The sequence below is a fragment of the Pristiophorus japonicus genome, chromosome 1 (assembly GCF_044704955.1).
Source record: "Pristiophorus japonicus isolate sPriJap1 chromosome 1, sPriJap1.hap1, whole genome shotgun sequence".
Classification (NCBI taxonomy): domain Eukaryota; kingdom Metazoa; phylum Chordata; class Chondrichthyes; family Pristiophoridae; genus Pristiophorus; species Pristiophorus japonicus.
Window position 1 is genome coordinate 266,959,898 of NC_091977.1, and position 20,657 is coordinate 266,980,554.

The window sequence follows — 20,657 nt, forward strand, 5'->3', positions numbered from 1 at the left end:
TGGCAAATCTCAAGTTAAAAGTATCTGCATTTACATGGAGCATCTGTTCTGCCTGCAGGTAATGCCATGATTGACGTTTACAATATTAAGTGACTGTCATATAAAGTTAGTGCAAAATCTAACACTGGTACTGTGCTCAGGCTCTGAGAGTCAGCATACAATCTCAGTAGAAAGACACTAGATGCCACCTCTGCTCTAATCAGAGGCTCTCCATATAGAGACAAAATGTAAGCTTTCGACAGTAACCAGACATGGATTATTCCGTCCTCTGCTCTAAATCCCTGCCCTATGACCCAAGATTCCTTCGGCATTGTCCCTGGGGAACCAGCGGCAATGGCATCTGAGATTCATCGCCCAGTGGAGCTTTCTGCCCTTTTGTGCACAAACTCAATCAGCAGTGGCCCTTTACTTAGATTGTCAAAAGAAGCAAATGACACCCCAACTCCAAAATGTGAAAAGACTGTTCAGCCTTGGCTCAGTGGTAACACATTTGCCTCTGAGTCACAAGATTGAGGGTTCCAGCCCCATTCCAGGACTTGAACACATAATCTAGGTTGACAATTCAGTGCATTATTGATGGTCTTCTATATTGTTGGTGCTGTCTTTCGGAGAGGCTTTAAACTGAAGTCCCATCCAGCAGCTCAGTCGGGCATAAAAGATCCCATTGTACTATTTGAAGAGGAGCAGTGCCAACATTTATTTATCTTTTAGCCAACGCCTCCAGAAACAGATTAAGTGGCCATTCCTCTCATTACTGTCTGTGAGACCATGCTCTGTGCAAAGTGACTGCTGTGTTTGCCTACAAGATAGTGACCATATTGGCTGTAAAGTAATTTGTGAATTGCCCATTGGCTGTAGCTTTCTGCCTCATCAATAATAGACGAATGTTGCAGCCATCAGCACTCTCTACCCACTAACAGGATTTCCCAGACAGAGACTGAATGGCACCTTTCCCCTACTCTCCTCTCTCACCTACTCTGCCTCCTTCCACTTCTCTTATTCTGTCTTTTCGTCCACCGACCTTCTCTCCAGTCCTCACCACCCCTTCTCATCCTTCCTGACCTTGGCCCAATTATTCCCCCACCCTCTAACCCTGCTCCACTTCAAATACTGCCCTTAGCTTTGAATACTTGTGTACAACATCACACAAGATCATCGAGTTGTTCATTATATACAATCAATGGAATTTGCAATTGACAGAGTAACCAGCTTAAAATTAAAAATCCTCATTCCTCTCGTGCACTATCTAAGGCACCTTTCATAATGAGCATATTTATAAACTACCCATTTAGAGGGTATTTGCAATTAAAACAAATTTTTAAGAGGGCAGTAAATTATTCAACAAACAACCATGGTACACGCATTCATTTTGCTCACTTTGTCCTAGATAGAACGGAGCAGAAAGAGAAGGATAAGATCCAATTGCTACTAAATTCCCCTGCGTCAGCTCAATAAAGTGTTAACAATTTAACTATTTGTCCCGACACAATCCATACCAAACAGCTCTTACCTGGTACATGTAAATAATGTTTGATGCCACAAATTTGGCACCATAGAGTAGGCCATCAGTCCATCTCACTTGGACAACTTCTCCCTCTGCTGGAGGACCGAGCTCTAAGCAATTTTTGCTCTACAAAATGAAAAGGAAAATATTTGTTAAAAAAAAAATTACATTTTTGTTAAGTCTTCTGTTACTAAACTATGGCACTCTCAACACTGTTGGAGATGTGAATGAAAAAGGTTCTACTTTGAGATTTTGAAATAGTGGATTATTTGTCATATGCTTGGTCTTTGTTATACTTTGATTAAAGTTCAACTTCTGCATATGTAGAAATTCCTTTCAAGAAAATCATGATTCTGATGTGATCTCCCATGGCACCAGCTCTGCTGCATCACAGCCTCACTCTCAGGCAAGCCTTCGGTGTGCCCAAAGGCGGCAGCAGGTAGGCCCTGAAAACATTGAAACATTCCAATAATATAATTTAGATTGCAGAAAGATCCAGGGTAAAGGAAATAAATGGGAAGCAAGGAAGTCTAACTGAATCCCTTTAAAAGGACAGCCCCCTCACTGGGCTCAGCTAATGCCGAGTCCTGCTCCTTCCTTTTTGCAACTCATAACAATCACAGTATTTTGCTGTCCTTTGAATCTACACAGAGGCTTTGAAACTTGAACAAATGTGACTACTTGTTGCAAGAGGACCATCGTAATTGGCGACACAAAATCAGAGGAGACCTGAATGAGATCCTTGATGGATGGGGTTCCATGGTTGACACTGCACTTTTATATTTCAAGAAGAATGTTAGCATCAGTAGACCAGTGCCAGTGGTCCCACTGGCTAAAAGCCAGTTATCAGAACTGAGTCACATCAATACCACTTTGAAACGTGGAGCAGAAAGATGCACTGTGGAGAAGGGTGTCAATCAGGGACCAGGATGTCCTGGCACCATTGTTGGTTGAAGCTGGCTTGAAGGCTGAGCTCAAAACTTGTCAGGTTTTTGTAGCCAGTACTCAAGACAGCATGTACAAGGGCTTCGATGCCCCAAAGTCCTAGAACTGACTCAAGACAAGGCTTCACATGTAGGGAAATACAATAAAAGGCAGGATAAGAAATTGCCGTGGGCATCTTGCTTGGAAAAACATATGGGGGCCAAAATTGCCCCTTCCCTTAAGGCCTGTTAATACCGGAAATTGGCGGCCATGCTGCAGAGTGCAATGGCCACCAATCTTTTGTGTAATGGCCGCCATTAGCAAAATTCCGTTCCTGCGGTATCCCACTCCCCCTTTACTGCTCCGCTGCATCCCAAGTGAATCATCAGAGTGCGCACCACCGATGTGTCCCGTCCCCCCGACAGTGAAATTCCGCCGAGAAAATCCTCCCACCAGCCAGTGCCAAAACCTGCTTTTTGCAGCGAGTCTGTGGCCTTCTAAAATAGCGGTGTGGCTCCCATTAAAGGGGAGGATGCACTGACGCTGCCGCCATGTTTTTTTTTGTTGGCCAACTGCCATGTCGGGCCGACAGTTATGCCCCCGGTGTTAGTTGGACCAACAGGCAGCCTCGCCTGGCTGAAACTCTCCCTGGTGGCCCAGTGGACCGAACTTTAAAAATCGCATCGATCTCCCCTTTAAGTGCAGGGGGAGCCGTGTGAAGCAGCGCCATGATAACGTCATCAGAATGCGCACCACTGATGACTGACAGCGGCGGATACTCCCCGTCCCTCCCACCCCCAACTTGAAATGTGTTCACCGCCGCACTACCGCCCTCATTCGGTCCGCCGAATACAAAAAGTCAAAGGGGGAATTTCGCTCAAGAGGCCACCTCATCCACCGCGGCGGTGAAAACAACAGAAACGGGGTGCGTGTGCCCCTTTTCCAGCGGGGAGCAAAAGAAGGTTGAACCAGCCAATGAGGCACAGCAGGGTTCAGTTCATTGTGTTGTGAATTGCGTGATCCTATTAGGAAATGAAAGAAAACTTCCAACAAAATCATCAGCAACTGCTCCCTTCACTGGAAGTACTACGGGGGAAACCTTTGACTATCAAACAATAAATTCTGCAAACATCTAGAACTTCTCCATTGCAAGAGTTAATCGGTCATAACTGCTGCCACGCAAAATAACTTGAGCTCCTTCCTCACTGAGCTGGTAATACAGCAGGGCGGAGTGGATGAAGAAACAAACAGCAATCCCGGTACTAGAGTTGGTTCAAATGATATTCCGTCGTTCCCCTCCCCATCCAGTCCCATGAATGCAGGAAAAGTCTGTCTGTTTCTTCTCACCCACTAACGTACCCATGCCATGTACCTTCTGCAACTAAATAGAGTATAACACCAGCCTAGACTAGTTGGGCCGAATGGCCCGTTTCTGTGTTGTATATTCCATGTAATTCTATGTGTAAGACGTCCTGTTCTGAGCGCTCGCCAGGTGACAGCTGGAATGCTTATGACAGCTGCAACAACTCTCCCTGCTGGCGGCACCCCCAAATTGCGAGAGGATAACAAAGGCAAGTCAGCTGAGGTAAGGAGGGGTCAATCATATCTCTTGTTCTCAGACATATCTAAATTTATTTTGAAGTACACACTGCACATAAATTCTGGCAATTGAATCACAAACGGATACTGCATGTTTCAGCACCAGCTGATTTATATGTTTGCAAAGTATATATCCATCATATTAAGACAGCAAATATTTCAGGAAATAAGAATCTCTGCTGGTCACATGGTAGAGGGAAAGCTGGGAGAGAGGAAGCAATCAAGCACTCATTTGTCTAACTTCCCATTATAAGTAGAGCTCCTGTGGGATGCTTGCACCAGTTTCCATGTCCTGTACGTAAATGAAGAATTTCTTTAATAAAGGCACTGAAGCTAAACTATTTGTCAAGAGTAAATTCTGCAAATCTCTGCTACTACTTAAGATAAGATCACACTGGATCCAGAGAAGCAGAAGAATTTCTTCGAAAAATCTACAAACTGCTCCCTCTCGATCACTCTAGACAGCTGATGGGAAAAATCACCAAATGAATCCAAGCCCTCTAGAGACTATTATAAAAAGAATTAAGACAATAACGCTACTCAGAAAGTAGTAACTACTCTGACAAAATGTTCAGCACTGCTGGATATCAAAATGCTTCTCTCTTTGTGTCTGGTAACAGTTCTTCGTGCAGTCCATTCATGTCAGGGTGGCTGGTGAGGGACCCTGAACATAATACAGAGTTCACCTGACACTGCTGAAGAATAAAATATTTTCTTGGTAACACCTTGAAATAGATCTGATGCAATGGCAAACAAGTACCTTCATATATAAAGCAACAGTTAACGACAGAAATGTACGAAAATGTTCGAAGAAGTTTTTTGTTTGTTTACATAGAGCCAGAATTTACTGTAGCCAGAGAACGCGCTAGACTTGCCCTTGTCCATTTAATCTCAGTCTCTTTGCCCAGCAAGTTGCTGTTAGTTGGGAGATGGAAATGGTGCGGCGCCCCCTACAGAGCATCTGGGACCTGTGTGAACAGGGTGGGCAACTCTTCAGCAATCAGATTGAAGCACAGTTAATGAACAGCAGAGTCTGAACCAGCAAGTGTCAGTGAGAATAGTAAATTCAATGTCAAATCACGTACAGAGAAAGAAAAATAGAGGGGTAAAGAAAGATTGAATTAAGATAAAAAAAGTAAAAAAAATGTAATTTAAATTTAAAAAAAATCTTCCAACAAAAATTAAAAACTGAAGAAATGAGACTCCAAACTTGTAATAGTTAATTTTCAGTGTCAGAAAGGTTGTTTGACAGTAATTAAGACCTATCACACCATTAAAAACAGTACTCAGACTGAAATGGATAAGCCCTAAACTTTCTGTGGCGAGCTTAGTTATATCTATTATGCAAGAATAGCAACTTTACGGGAAATCCAGCGGGTAAAAGGTAGCAAGAAGATTGGAAGGCCGTCTGCCTGGCGGGTGGGAGAGCTTGCGGTGCAAAGGCTGCCACCAGAGAGCGGAATGATCGGTCGCAGGGGGAGATCACGGAGGTCAGGGGGGTAGATCGTGAAGGGAGACTGTGGAGGTCTGGTGGATCGGTATGAGGGTTGGCCAATTGCATGGTCTGTGAAGAGGTTAGATTGTTGGGCCTGGATGAAACACTCCTGTTCCTCCTGGCCCATAAGCAGTGCTGTCAACACACATATCTTAAGGATCTGGCCCTTCTCACCTCCTTTTACCTGCCAGATTTCCCGAGCCCTGGGAAACTCGTCCGAAATTAATTGAAATCCATGAAAGATTTCAATGACTGTTCCGCCACCCAAGAGCAAATTGGTCACACCTCCACCCGCCCCTCCCCCCCCCTCACCTTCCATTAAAACTGAAAACAGGTGGGTTGGGGTCAGGTTTGAATGTTTTTTTTTACCATTTTTACTTCCCACTTAAAATATCCCCCACTGATTCAGCTAGATGTGGCAGCACATTGCAATTTACCTAAAATGGCCCCAGGACTTGCAGCCCTACTTGTCATAACAAAAACATACTTCAAGGAAAATAACTTTGCATCTAACCCCATGGGTATTCAACTATGAAAAATGGCCTCACCATTTACATGGGTAAAAGTTGAGTGTTGTCTATACGTTATGACACTGCTGAATGTCAGTGAACGTCAGAATAATGAAAAAACAGATGAAAAAAATTACTCTGCAGCTGACAATCCAATTAAAAAAATTGTGGCAAGATTGCAAAGGCAGAGGCAATATACGTGGCATTTGGGCAAACAGCAATTTTTGAAGGACGTAAATAAAAATCCAGCCCATGAATCCAGCGTGTTCCACCGTAATATTCAAATCATTGACTGCATTATTATAATAAACTCTTAATCGGTACAAGAAAAGTATTTTTGAAAAATTAGAATGTGTGTAAGAAGGCCATTTATTGAGAAATGTTTCTTTTGGACGAGACTATTTACTGTTTAAAAACTTTTTATCCTGCTAAACATGCAGGAATGAGGCAGCTACCTTAATGTCTGCACACCAGTTTCACAATTCCTTTGTGAAATAATTCACTTCAAAACATTCTTCATTGTACTAAATAAAATTTTTCAAAATTTCAAAGGAAAAAGACTACCATCTATTGAATGACTACGAATAAACCAATAAAAGGCCATAATCACCAGCCTTATGTCAGCTTATGTGAATGCCCAGCAGGCAATGCTATTTGGAAACATGCTGAGCTCGTTTAGATTGTGCCAGATGTTGCTCGTGCTTCTCATAATGGCTGGTGGGATGAAACAGAGCCTTTAAATGTGCATTTCACTTGCTGCTTAAATCTTAGCCATGAAAAATAAGAGTATTGGTTGTATGTTAGTGAACGATCCAAACTCCATACCGTCAACATAAAAGCTGCAACTAGCAGTCTTAAGGGTTAAACAAAAAGACAACTGAAATAGCAAAACTAACAGGCTTACCCTGCTTAAACAAGGATTCTTACACACAGTAAATATTTGCACAAGGTAAGTGGTGAATGGTGAAATTTTTATTACTATCAAAACACCATTTCATCTTAATCCAGATTCTGCAAATACAGAAAAAGGAAGCTTTATGTAGCCAGAAAATTACATCACTGCGCTTCTATAATCCTGTTGCCATTCTTACTTCATTAGCCAATCTCAGGCATTGCCACCTGCCTTAGTAATCACAACTACATCTTTACTACCTTGTCTATATAATTTTTGGAGTTCCATAAACCAGAATCTGATGGACTAAATTCTCAAGATGTTAAAACCTGCTACATTATATTAGCCATTTTGTACATTCACATCATACTAAATTATACACACACCAATGCTATACTAATTCTTGACAGTTTTCATCAAACACCTGGTAAAGACAAGGGCCTAGAATTTGCGGTTGTAATGATGCTGAAATTGTCATTATTCATTTCATTACTCTGTAAAACCAACAGCAACTTCTGGCATCTGTACATGCACAGATAAACGTGGAAATCCAGAAGTTGGTATCAGTGGTCCTCCACAGGGTGTGCTGCTGAAGTCCTAGCAGATGGAAATCTCACAAATCACTTGGACTGACGTGAACGTTATACACTTTAATCTCGCTGTAAAAACCCCTGGAAAAGTTAAGTCTTGTTGAATGAGGTGCAACTGGGTTTTTAACAGCGTACTGAGTCATAATTACTGAAAGACTTCTCTGACCCTGAAAAACCAATTTTATATTTTTAGAATATCAAATTTCTCCATTATGATACAAATTCACATAGATTTTAAAGTAATATATATTTTTTTAAGGTTTATATTTATTTTGCTCTCTGTGAAATGATTAAAAAGTGAAGGATATTCAGTCCTTTTTACTTCCTTTGCTGTCTGTGAGAATTATTTAATGTGATGGGCTGCTTAGCCTGCTGGATGACAGAACTGCTGCTGGACGGCGGAGATCCCGTATACATGCTGCAAGAATGAAATTAACGTCGGGAGAGTTGAAATTCATGCCACAGAGATCGCTAGGTCTTTGTATGCAGCTTTCTTCAAGGTCAATGGCGAGCGCCATCACTTTGCCGCTGACTATAATATCTTAGCATTATAACACTCAGGTTAGGCTGAATGAAATCAGTTTCTGCATCCTTTCAAATAGGGATTTTAAGAATGTCAGAAAGGGTTGCAATTTTAAACACTCAATTTTATCTCATCCAAACAAAGCAAATGTTATTGAAGCAACATTTTTCTCCTCTTTTGTAACTCTCCTTATATAGATGCTCATCTCCACACACTCTTCCTTCAGCACTGAGAGCAAACTCTTCAACTGACATGGCAATTGGCAATGAACTGCAGAACACGCCATTTTTAGAACCTCAAAATATCTCTCCATTCTAATTCGGATAATTTTTGCTGCTTTGTTAACAGAGGAATGTACATAAGTGGGATCTGGAGAAGTTCTGTTACTGCTAGCAAAAATGCTTGCATATTTTGACAAACAATTCAGCAACTAACCTACTTATGAAATTTGGTGCTAAATTCATTATACTGGATAGAACATATAGCTAAAATTGCCTAATTGAATAGAATTTGCATATGCAAGTTAACTTCCACCATTAAACTGATTCTCCCACAAATTCAAACTTTAAAAACTTTGGCGGCATCAGTTTTGTGCTAAGATGAAGAATATTAGTAAAACATTCTCATTTTTTTTTAATTGTTCTTTAGATGTGGGTGATACTGGCAAGGCAGTTTTTATTGCCCATCCCTCGTTGCTGTGTGGGACTGGAGTCACATTAGGGTTGCCAACTCTGGTTGGACGTATTCCTGGAGGTATGACCACATGACCTTCTACCTCCAACTACCCCGCCCCCGCAGTCTCGCCTTTGGTCACCTGACCTGTCCATTTTCCTGGTGCACAGCCTTCCTATGCCAATTGGAAAGCAAATAGACTCTTCATTACTCAATTGGATGATTCTTGACAGTCAGTCAAACCGCATTTCTTTCCATGTCCAATATTTTTATGACTAGTAAACAAAAGTGTTCAAAGAAAATGTTTTAACACCACCATGTTGTTATTGCCCGAGACTTTTCTCCTGGGTTGCTCGTAACAGTGTCCTGGAGATTAGTCTTTAATTCCTGGAGTCTCCAGGGCAATCCTGGCGGGTTGGCAACCCTAAATCACATGTACGTCGGGTCAGATAGGGGTCGCTGGTCTCTTCCCTGAAGGGTATTAGTAAATCAGTTGGAATTTTACAACTATCCAGCAACATTTCGTGTTATTTTCTGGTACCAGCTCTCAAATTTATTGAATTCAACTTCACAACCTTCCATAGTACGATTTGAACTAGCTATCATACAACATAAAGTAAAATAGTGCAGGTGCTGGAAATCTGAAATAAAAACAGATAATGGCGGAAACACTCAGCAGCTCAGACAGCATCTGCGGAGAAAGGAATGCAAGATTAATGGTTCAGATCTATGAGATTACAAGTGAAATCTGCAGAGCATATTTTCTTAAAAACCGTCATAAGTTATTGACTATCACCTGACTGTGACATCTTTAACAATGGGGAGTACAATTCTGTGACTACAGGATAAAGATCCTGTTGCAATGGTTTCCTGAAGAAGCATTGAGTTAAGTTGAAGAAATATGGCTGCTAGTATTAGCTTCAGGATTTGCAGATGACATGTGGAGGAAGCAGAAACATGCCAAGTGCTCCATTATTTCCCTGGGTCTAGTACTATTTGAATCCTGGGGTAAGATTGTCTCTGTTCATTAAAAGTAGTCATGGAAGTAGCCTAAAGTTTCAGGAGCAATGCCAGATGGGGTTCAAGCTTTATTTGGAATTGTTCATCCCATCAAGATGTTTCAACTTCCTTCCCGAGGCTACCTTTTCCGTTAGGAAAGGTAGGCCCTGGAACACAGTTTATGATGTCCACATAATCCTGAAACTCTCAATGTCATATCTTTCCAGAACAATGTTTTGGTTTGCAATTCTATTTCCATTTCCTAGATTAATATGGCAGAGTGCTGCAACAATTTGACTGTTTGGTTCTTATATGTTGTTAGCCTTTATAATGTCCTGTCACAAAGACCTGCAGTATAGCTACTATAATTTGGGTAGTTTATGTAGCTATGTAGCCTAATATACCTGGTACAATTTGATTGTCATTTGCAAAGTGTCCTAATATTTTGCTCCATAGTAAGAATTTTCTGCACATAGTATGTACATGAAAAAACACTTGCGTCTAGTACAGATTATGCAGGGAAACTAGCCAGCAACTGTGAATCTCAAGATTGTGTAAACAAGGATTCCTCTGTAATTATAGAAACTCTGTCTGGCCTCACAGAGACAGCTGCAAAAGATCTCCCACACTGTTCCAGCAACAGACAACATAGAGGAGCAAACTGGAATGCATTGCATGCCTGAGCCGAGGAATGCCATCACCAGCAAAGCCAAAAGGAGGTTCTCATTGACTAGAGAAATCTTTGACATGATAATGATTTTCAAGTCAGGAGCGGGCAACAACCGGATTTGATGACAACTTGATGATAACCAATCTGTTTGAGGTATGCACTGCTAATAACTGAAGCACGGAAAATACTTATTAGCCAAGAAAACATTGTTTACAGTTTTCAAACTCAAAATTACATTGAAGAGTCAATAAAAAACAAAATATTGTATTTATATGGTGCCTTTAATGTTGAAATGGTCCCTCACTTCACAGAGGCATCACCAAAAGATGGATGCCAATCTAAAGGAGATTGGTTTTAAGGAGGGTCTTAAAGGTGGACAGAGAGAGGGCATGGGGCCTTGGCAGCTGAAGGCATGGCCCGCCATTGGTGGGGCAAAGGTGGGAAAGGGGGAATGCATAAGATTCCACAGTCAGAGGAATGGAGAGTTCAGGGGCTATGGTTTATAAGGCTGGAGGTGGTTACAGAGATAGGGAGGATTAAGGCTATGAGAGGATTTAAATACCTGGATTACAATTTTAAATGCGAGGCACAGTGGGATCTGGAGCTAATGTAGGTCAGCAAGGGCAGAGGTGGTGGATCAGTGGGATTTGGTGTAGGATAGGATATGGGCAGCAGAGTTTTGGATGAACTGAAGTTCATGGAGGGTGGTAGATGGGAGGCCATCCTGGAGAGCTATTACAAACATAAAATTATTTCACAGCATTTAAAAATAACAAAATATGTGTTGTGTACGGACATCAATCAAGTATACTGCCAACTGCAGAGGAAACAAAATCAAAGGTGTGAAAAAGACCTTAAATACCAGCTGGGGCCGGATTTTCGGCTTTCGGGTTTTTTTGGCAGAAGCGGTAACAATCGGTGAAACTTACTGTTTTAGCTGCACTACCGTTTTAAGAAGTTTTGGGTTTTATGCATCGATAAGCGGCGCAAAAACGCGAGGTTCGCCAAATTTAGTCCGGGGCCAGAAGCACTGCGAGAGAGGCCTTGGGAGGTGGAAATAAATAAAAATAAAATTGCAAAAAACATTCCAAAAACATTCACAAAACCATTAGCTAGCAAATCGCTGAAAAAGAATTTAAAAATAAAAACTTTAACTTGCCTCTTTTGCAGGTTTTCATACTGCTGCTGGCAGGACTGCGCCGACAGGTTTGACCTGTCGTTACTCTGGGTGCAGCGTACGAATTGGGAGAGTGCCGAAAGTACGATGCAAACGCAATCCGCGTCGCTGCACGTCAGCGCACGTCTCCCTGGCAGTAACAAACAGCTACCCGAGGATCCCGCCTGGGCTTTGCAACCGGGTTTTCGCCACGGAGGGTCAAATCGCGGCGAAAACCCGGTCGCAAACTTCTTGAATATCCGGCCCCAAGGGTTTTCAAATCAGTGTTTTTAGACTACAGTCAGATTTCTGTATTTTTCTGTTCGTTGACTCATGTTATTTATGTTACTATGTAATAATATTTTTTAAATTACAGTTAAAACTGTTTTCCTTTGTGTAGTTGACACAATATTAACAGGAAGGCTGCTTTTGAGCGTGGAGTGATGGGTGGAATTGCGTGGGCAAAACTCGGAAGTCAAATGAGCAGGTCGATTTCAACTCAATTGTACCGTTTAATTTTGACTTCCTGATTTGCGTCTCCAAGCTGTGCAGCGGGCAGGGTGATGCGCATCCGCATGATGCAATCTCAGCTGTATTTAAAGGGGCAGTGCACAAATGTAAATAGGAGGTGTTCAGGATGGATGGCGGACAGAGAGCAAGGACAGCATCCAGATTCAATGCCTTGCTGAAATTACAGCTGGGGACAGTCAGGAGAAGGGACATACTTTTTCCCAGCAATGGGGGAGGAGGGAGAAAGAAACCTGCTGCTCTCACTAAGAAGGCATGGTTGGAGGTAGCTGAGGAGGTGAACAGCAGGAACATTGTGCCCAGGTCCTGGATGCAATGTAGGAAGCGGTTTAATGACCTAACCAGGTCAGGAAAAATGAATACATTTGCTGATTCAACTACATCCTGTGCTTTAAACCCACCCACCTTTCACTCTGTCTTCCTAAGCATTCTCCATCATATCACTCCTCACACCCATTCAACTTTCAACAGCACCCAGCCATCACTTTCTATGCACTTCATCACCACCCCATTGATCTATTCACCGTTGACTCTCACCCCAATCCTTATGCAATATGATGCATGTCTCAGTCACCCATCGAGCGAATACCCCACCTTCACTCACCTTGTAGAAGAAGATAGCACATACCGAGAGAGAGAGAGAGAGAGAGAGAGAGAGGGAGAGGACTGGGGGTGACCGACACAAATAATACAGCTCACAGATGCAAAGGAGGACACCCGAGAGATAAGGCGTACATCTGCGCCGCTCTCAATCAGAAATGGAGAGACAGGGAGCTTGCAGATAGCTGGTGATAGAATTATAAATATCTCTGACACACATATGCTGATTTTATTTCATCAATGACTGAACTATGAGAAAACAGAGTATGTGATAGTCAAGATTGTGACTTTGCCATGCCTAAATCATATCCCTTTTGTCTTCCAGGGACTTCACATGTACAGCAAGTGTCACAGTACATCATGAAGATGATTCCTCAGGGACCTCATTCCTTCTCAACTGTCACAGACCGTACAGCCATGCACCAGTGCAGACACTCGCAATCTACTGGGTCCACTAAGACAGTTAGTTGGGTTTTCACCTGGTGATTCACTCACCAGGTGATAACCCTCACAAGGGAACATGAGCAGGCATTGATGGCAGGAACAGGAGAGTCTCTATCAGGGGCACAATCCTCTCCAAGCTCTGCTCAGCTGGACACAGATGCTGAACCATTGGAGTGGATTGGTGGCGCAGGGGATTGTAAGAATGTCTGCCACGGCTGCCCCTATGGAACTTCAAGCACTTCTCTCAAATAAGTCCATACAGGCCTTGACCACAGCCATTCAGACTTTGGATGCCAACTTGTCTTCCGCCTTAAGCAGGATGACAGATCCCTTATCGGTGACCTTACAATGTGTCACTTATCTCCTCCATGCTGGCGTATAGCAGAATGGTAGAAGTCAGTTTCCCAAGCCCCGGGAAATCCGGACTGCACAAGTTAAATTGGGAGCCAAGGTAAAACAATTTGCAAAGATCTAATTTCCTAAGGATGTTAATTGCGCCAATAAGTACCAACCCGCCTGCAATAATGAAATCTCCGACTTCAGCATGTAGGTTTCTCACTGTCATCCAAACACACCTCTGTCAAACCTGGAAGTGGCGCGTCGGAGCAGAGTTGCACTCCCAAGCCATCCGCTCCCAACCTACCTTTCCAGGGGGTTAAAATTCCTCCGTGTTTCAGAGGTTAGCAAAGGGGCCCTTGGGAGTATGTCAATATTTATAGGGGGGTCACGGTCACAATCACAGAAAAGGAAAAAGGCACCTGTTCAAAATGCCTCCAAACATGTGCAAATTTCATGACGATAATGCTGCTAGTTGATTTATTCTCCTGTGGGTAACAGTGTATCCCAATCGTACATGAAGGTTGACTGAACAAGGAAGAATGCTCTCAATCTCAATCATGAAACTCAAGCAGGTATATCATGCTAAAAAGCTGAATCTTATTAATGATGTATGCTAATTAGAATCAATTTGCTTATTTAAATAATAGAGATTTGCCTATAAATTCTAAAAGCACAAGTCTCAATTTCAGAGTTTTGGAGTTATACTTAATATGCCAAAAGAATACATTAATGAAATATTGTAATTATACTTAAATTGCAAATGCAAATTAGGTTAGATAGTTGATTTTCATCTGTAATTCTAAATGCATAAATCCAATTTTACTTTGAGTGTATTTGTTATACTAAAACAGGGGATCTATTTTCAAAGTATGTTTATTAGGTTTAACTTGTCAAATCAGGAGGATTACAAAATTATTCTCTCTACTGCCTCCCCGCTGCCCCTCCCCCCCCAACCCCCACAATTTAAATATTGGAAGCACTAGGGTAAGTTGCAATGAGATTTACGAGTCTACTGTAACCCTCTTAGAATAGATATAGAACATGGCACCTTTAGTTTTACACTGTTCCGGACACATTATCCTTACACTGACAACCAGTCCAGGGGAAGTCCAGAATCTTTTTTAGCTTATACACATTTTAATTTTAGCTGAAACACTCTCGACACTGAAACAAATATCAAGAGTAATAAATGTACTTGTTGACAGTATTTTGACCACAGTAATATAGAATCATAGGGCCCAAGTTTCCACAAGAAAAAAAACGGGCGCCCCTCCGAGCTGGGCGCCCATTTTTCGCGCCTAAAACGGCGCCTAAAAAAATCCTCGATATTCTCCACCGACTGACAGGTCCTCTGCCCTCGGCGCAGCCAGCACGAGCTGTGGGGGGGGCGGAGCTAGGTCCCTGCGCTGAAAACAGTGCCGGGACCTCTGCACATGCGCGCTACAGTCGGCACGCAAGTGCAGTAGCTCCAGGCGCCGAACTGTGTGGGAGGGGCCCGAAGCACGCAGCCCCAAGCCCTGGCCCAATGGCCTCACTGGGGCTGCGTGAATGAGGCTCCTCCCACGGCCAGCTCCTGCTCCCCGCCCGACCAGACCCGACACTCGCTTCCCCCCCTGACCCGACCTGACACCCGCTCGCCCCCCCGCCGACCCGACACCCGCTCTCCCTGACCCGACACCCGAGACCCGCTCCCCCCCCGCCCCGACTGAGACCCGACACCCGCTCCCACCCCGAGACCCGCTCCCCTCCACCCCCCGCCCCGACCCGAGGCCCGCACCCGCCCCCCCCGCCCCGACACCCGCTCTTCCCCCCCTCCCCCAGCCCCGACCCGACACCCGCTCCCCCCGCCCCGACCGAGACCCGACACCCGCTCCCCGCACCCCCCGCCCCGACCCGACCCGAGGCCCGCTCCCCCCCGCCCCACCGACCCGACACCCGCTCCTGTTCCCCAACCCTCCCCTCTCTGCCCCGACCCCCCCCCTCCTTCCCTCTCCCTCCTCCCTCCCCTCCCCCTCCTCCCTCCCCTCTCTCCCCCTCCTCTCCCCCTCCCCCTCCCTCTCCCTCTCTCCCTCCCTCTCTCCCTCTCTCCCCTTCTCTCTCTCCCTCCCTCTCTCGCTCAGTGGCACTAACAGCTGCATAATTCTCCCTGGCTGAAGCACTTTCACACAGGTAGGAAGATGGTTTATTTAATCTTTTCTTGGCTTATAAATCTTCACTGGCGCCATTCTACTTTAGTTTGGAGTACATTTTCACTGTGGAAACTTTCAAATCAGGCGTCAGTGGCCGGACACGCCCCCTTTTGAAGAAAAAATTCTGTTCTAAACTAGAACTGTTCTACCTGACTAGAACTGCAGAAAAAAAAATGTGGAGAATTGCGATTTCTAAAATAGTCCGTTCTCCACCTGTTGCTCCTAAAAATCAGGCGCGAATCATGTGGAAACTTGGGCCCACAGAATGGTTACAACACAGAAGGCGGCCATTCGGCCCGTCAAGCCCTTTCCACTAAAAATTCTGCATCCTGGCTGACTGTTTATTTCATGAGTGGAAGTAGCATTAGAAAATAGATCCTCCTGCGTGGTTAAAAACACTTTTCCAAAAGCTAGTTTGTCAGTCAATCGAGGTCTAAAACTCAAGATTGGCACTGCTAAATTGTTCAATTTGATATAATTTTATGGAATCAAATAAGGCATTTTTTTACTTTTATTTGGGGTCTCAGAAAAGTATTGCTTAAAGAGGAGATTCCTACACAGCATGACTGTTTCATGCTCAGAGGCAGCTCTGCTAAATCAATTGACTGCTGGCTATGAACTATGCAGATGGTGGTTTCCATTGGCTACTTTTACTACAATAGCAACTTTGATTTGTATAATGGGGCGATAGCACTTGGTGCAAGTTAGTGTACGGGCAGCATAGTTTCTGATGAGCTGAAGTTTGTGGAGCAAGGAAGAGAGGAGGCCAGCCAGAGCTTTGGAAAAGTCGAATCTGGAGGTAACAAAAGCATGGTTGAGGGTTTCAGCAGCAGATGGACTGAGGGGGAGGAAACAAACAATATTACGGAGACATTTATTGTTTTAAAAAGCAATTTTCCCTGCAGAGATTATCACCTTTGGCAGAAGTAAGCTTCTCCTGTCATCAACATCACTCTCAAGTGTATAATATCTAAGGTCTAGATTTCAGGACCACATTGTTGAAGACCTTGTAATACATCAGATTAAGCATGTTTTAGCCTTGCCCACTAAACGCACCAAGTCAATTCCATCACAATGTAAGTACTTAGACACAAGTAACCAGCTCTGTATCAATTTTGCAGGCTGCAGTCTCCAGGACCCTGTATCAAACAGCACTGGCAACCAGTAAAGCCACCAATAGGCAAAGCACTCGGGGAGTTGCAGGTTCTTTTTCTTCAGAGAAAAGTGCTGAACAGAACAAAAAAATGTAAAATAAGACTGGCAATTATTAAATTATTCATCGATTTTTAAATTTTTTGGGGGGCAATTCCTGTTCTAGCTACAGGCTGCTGAACAGCTGAAGTTAATACTTCACAATGGCAATGCAGTTACACATATGCAGAATCTCCATTTTATGAAATGGCCTCCAACAGGCTACAGGATGAATGATGGCAGGTCACAATATAAATCCAGGATCCAATAAGGTAAAAAGGCCTAAAGCTAACAGAGAACTGGGATCAAAGTCCTCTGTAACTGTACATTTATTGATTTTTTTTCCTGATAAGGATTTAACTCAAATGCCACGCAAAGCTCTACCTTTATAACTGTAGAGGCTATACAATCACTGAATGTCTCAGCAGATATTGTTTCCACAGCTAATATAGACTAATATTAAAGCTTAAAGTGAACACTAAGTTTTTAAATGATAGGTGTAAACTACTATTTTTTTTATGACATGCCAGACCTGTGCCTTTGAAGTCATGACTGAAAGGTTAAGATAAATAGGGCTCTCATTTAGCATCCTCTCTCCCAGCAAGTGTTTTGAGGAGATAAAGTTCTAAACCGCTTGCTGGAACTTGGCTTATTTTACTGTCCTCCAAAAGCAAAGGACAAAAGGAAGCCTCAATTCATAGGCAAAATAAATGTGAGGTGTTACATACACTTTGGTAAGAAGAATAAGGAGGCTACATACTGCTTGGATAATAAGAGTCTGAATGGGATAGAGGAGCAAAGGAATCTAGAGGTACAGATGCACAAATCACTAAAAGTAGTGACACTGGTCATAAAAAAGGCCATAAAAAAGTACACCAAGCACTGGGGTTCATTTCTCGAGGGATAGTATTGAAAAGCACAGAAGTTATGTTAATCTTGTGTCGAACCTTGGTTAAACTGTGTACAGTACTGTACACAGTTCTGGTCACCGTATTATAAAAAGAATATAGAGGCACTCTGCGGAAAAAGTGCAAAAATGATTCACAAGGGTCATACCAAAACTGAGAGGATATGCTTATCAAGAAAGGCTGAACAGGCTGGGGCTCTTTTCTCTAGGAAAGAGAAGAGTGAAGGGTGACCCGATAGAGCTCGTTAAGAGTATGAAAGGTTTTGATTGAGTAGATGTAGAGAAGTTGTTTCCACTTGTGGAGGCACCAAAACTAGGGGCTATAAATAGAAGATAGCCACCAATAACTCGGTAGATTTAGAAGGTTGTGGGTTCAAATCCCACTCCAGGGACTTGAGCACATAGCTTTAGGCTGAAACTCCATCGCAGTGCTGAGGGAGTGTTGCACTGTCAGAAGTGCCGTCTTTCGGATGAGACGTTAAACCGAGGCCCCGTCTGCTCTCTCAGGTGGACATAAAAGATCCCATGGCACTATTTTGAAGAAGAGCAGGGGAGTTATCCCCGGTGACCTGGCCAATATTAATCCCTCAATGCGCAAATTGGCTGCCATATTTCCCACATTACAATAGTGACTACAGTCCAAAAGTACGTAATTTGCTGTAAAGCACTTTGAGACGTCTGGTGGGCGTGAAAGGTGCTATATAAATGTAAATCTTTCTTTTTCTTTTTGGATAGGGATTTAACCGAATGAAGTGGGGCTGGGAGGATTAATGAAAGGATAAATTCAAAAGCAGTCAGAGAAATTTCAAGGCTAGAGCAGAGTAGTGGTCTCGGTAGAGATAAGCACAGTGGGTCAGAAAGGGACAAAGAGATTAATAAAGGTAATAGGGCACCAGTGACTAAAATCACATTAGGGTAAAATAGAAAAAAGTTAAAGCTAAAGGTACTATATATCTGAATGCACGAAGCATTCACAACAAAATAGATGAATTAATAGCACAGGTAGAAATAAATGGGTTTGATTTAATAGCCATTACAGAAACATGGTTGCAGAATGACCAAGGTTGGGCACTAAATATTCCAGGATATCTGACTTTTAGAAGAGACAGGCAGAATGGAAAAGAGAGGGGGGGGGGGGGGGATTAGCCCTGATAATAAAGGAGGGGATAAAGACAGTAGAGAGAAAGGATCTTGGCTCAGAAAAATAAAATGTAGAATCAGTTTGGGTGGAGTCAAGAAACAACATGCGGCAGAAAACACTAGCAGGAGTGGTTTATAGGCCCCTAATAGTAGTTGTAGTGTCAGGCAGAGTATAAATCAGGAAATTAGAGATGCATGTAACAGGGGTATCACAGTAATCATGGGGGACATTATCTTACATATAGATTGGGCAAACCAAATTTGCAGTAATTGTGCAGAGGAAGAGTTAATGGAATGCATTCAAGATAGTTTTCTGGATCAGTTTATCGAGGAACCTACTAGGGAATTGGTTATTTTAGATCTAGTATTGTGCAATGAAACAGGGTTCATTAATAACATTGTAGTAAAGAAGCATCTGGGGAGCAGTGATAATAATATGATAGATTTTTATGTTGAGTTTGAGAGTGATTTAGTTATGTCCAAAACTAGAGTCCTAAATCTGAACAAAGCAAACTACGTAGGTATGAGAGGCGAGTTGGCTAAGGTAGGTTTATGAGACTAGATTAAAAGATAGGACAGTAGAAAAGCAATGGCAAATATTTAAAGAAAATAATTCATAATTTCCAACGAATATACATTCCCTTAAGGAATAAAAACACCATGGGAAAAATGGTCCAACCGTGGTTAACAAGAGAAATTAAAGATAGTATTAGATTAAGGAAGAGGCCTATAATGTTGCCAAAAATAGTAAGCCTGAGGATTGGGAAGATTTTAGAATTCAGCAAAGAAGGTCCAAGAAATTGATGAAGAAATGGAAATATAATGAGAGACATAAAAACAGACTGTAAAAGCTTCTATAGGTATGTAAAAAGGAAAAGATTATCAAAAGTAAACATGGATCCCTTATCGGCTGAGACAAGAGAAATTATAATGCAGAATAAGGAACTGGCAAAGCAATTAAACAAATACTATGTGTCTGTCTTTATGGAAGAAGACGCAAAAAACATTCAGGAAATAGTGGAGAACCAAGGGTCTAGTGAGAAATGGAGCTGAAAGAAATGAGTATAAATAAGAAAATAGTACTGGAGAAATTAATGGGACTGAAAGCAGATAAATCCCCTGGACCTGATGGCTTACATCCTAGGAGCTGGATTTTCAGCTATATTGCGCCCCGGCGGGGCGATAAATGCTGTTTCTGGGCGTGAAACGGGGCATCTAGGATTTAGCGCCAGGCTGTGATTATGACGTCAATCGTTGTGCAACGCTGCGCTCGTGCCCCAGATGGAACTTTCGGGCCTATCGCCTCATTTAACGCCTGCCTCAGGAAATGCCTGAAAAAAAGGTAGTCCCAGGGTGCAGCAGGCAGTATTGGTAGCGTATTTAAATGGAGGGATAAGGATCCGACATCGCAGGTCATATTGACTACAACGGTTGCGCACATAATGCTGAGTGAAGCTTTGTCTTGCAAACTTCACTTTGATCTGCAATTACATTGCCCTTACAACTTCAGTGAGAGAATTTAATGAGGACATTATTAGTTCGCCAGCGTATCATGCTCCATGCTATTGCCAGGCAGTGTCAAGCTAGAAGAAAGGCTCTACGGATGAGGAAAGGCTGAAGATATCCGGGGAGGAGGCCGCACTCCCCCACAAGTTTACAGGACCAACGCTCATACCTCAAGCTCTCTGAGGAACAATGTGTGAGAAGGCTGTGCTTCTGAAAGGAAGTACTGACAGAGATATGCCATCTCCTACAGGCAGACTGATGCCTGCACAGCTCTGGAGGC

General features: G+C 43.0%; 1 protein-coding gene across 4 annotated transcripts in view; it reads right to left on the reverse strand.

The window, feature by feature from the left end:
- Nucleotides 1–20,657, reverse strand: part of LOC139270369 (lysine-specific demethylase 4C-like) — a 632,979-nt gene that overhangs the window by 31,385 nt on the left and 580,937 nt on the right. For all 4 annotated transcript variants that reach the window (XM_070888436.1, XM_070888434.1, XM_070888435.1 and 1 more), the window contains exon 20: nucleotides 1,511–1,630. In XM_070888436.1, the coding sequence (XP_070744537.1) occupies nucleotides 1,511–1,630 (120 nt within the window). The remainder of the gene's footprint in view (nucleotides 1–1,510; nucleotides 1,631–20,657) is intronic.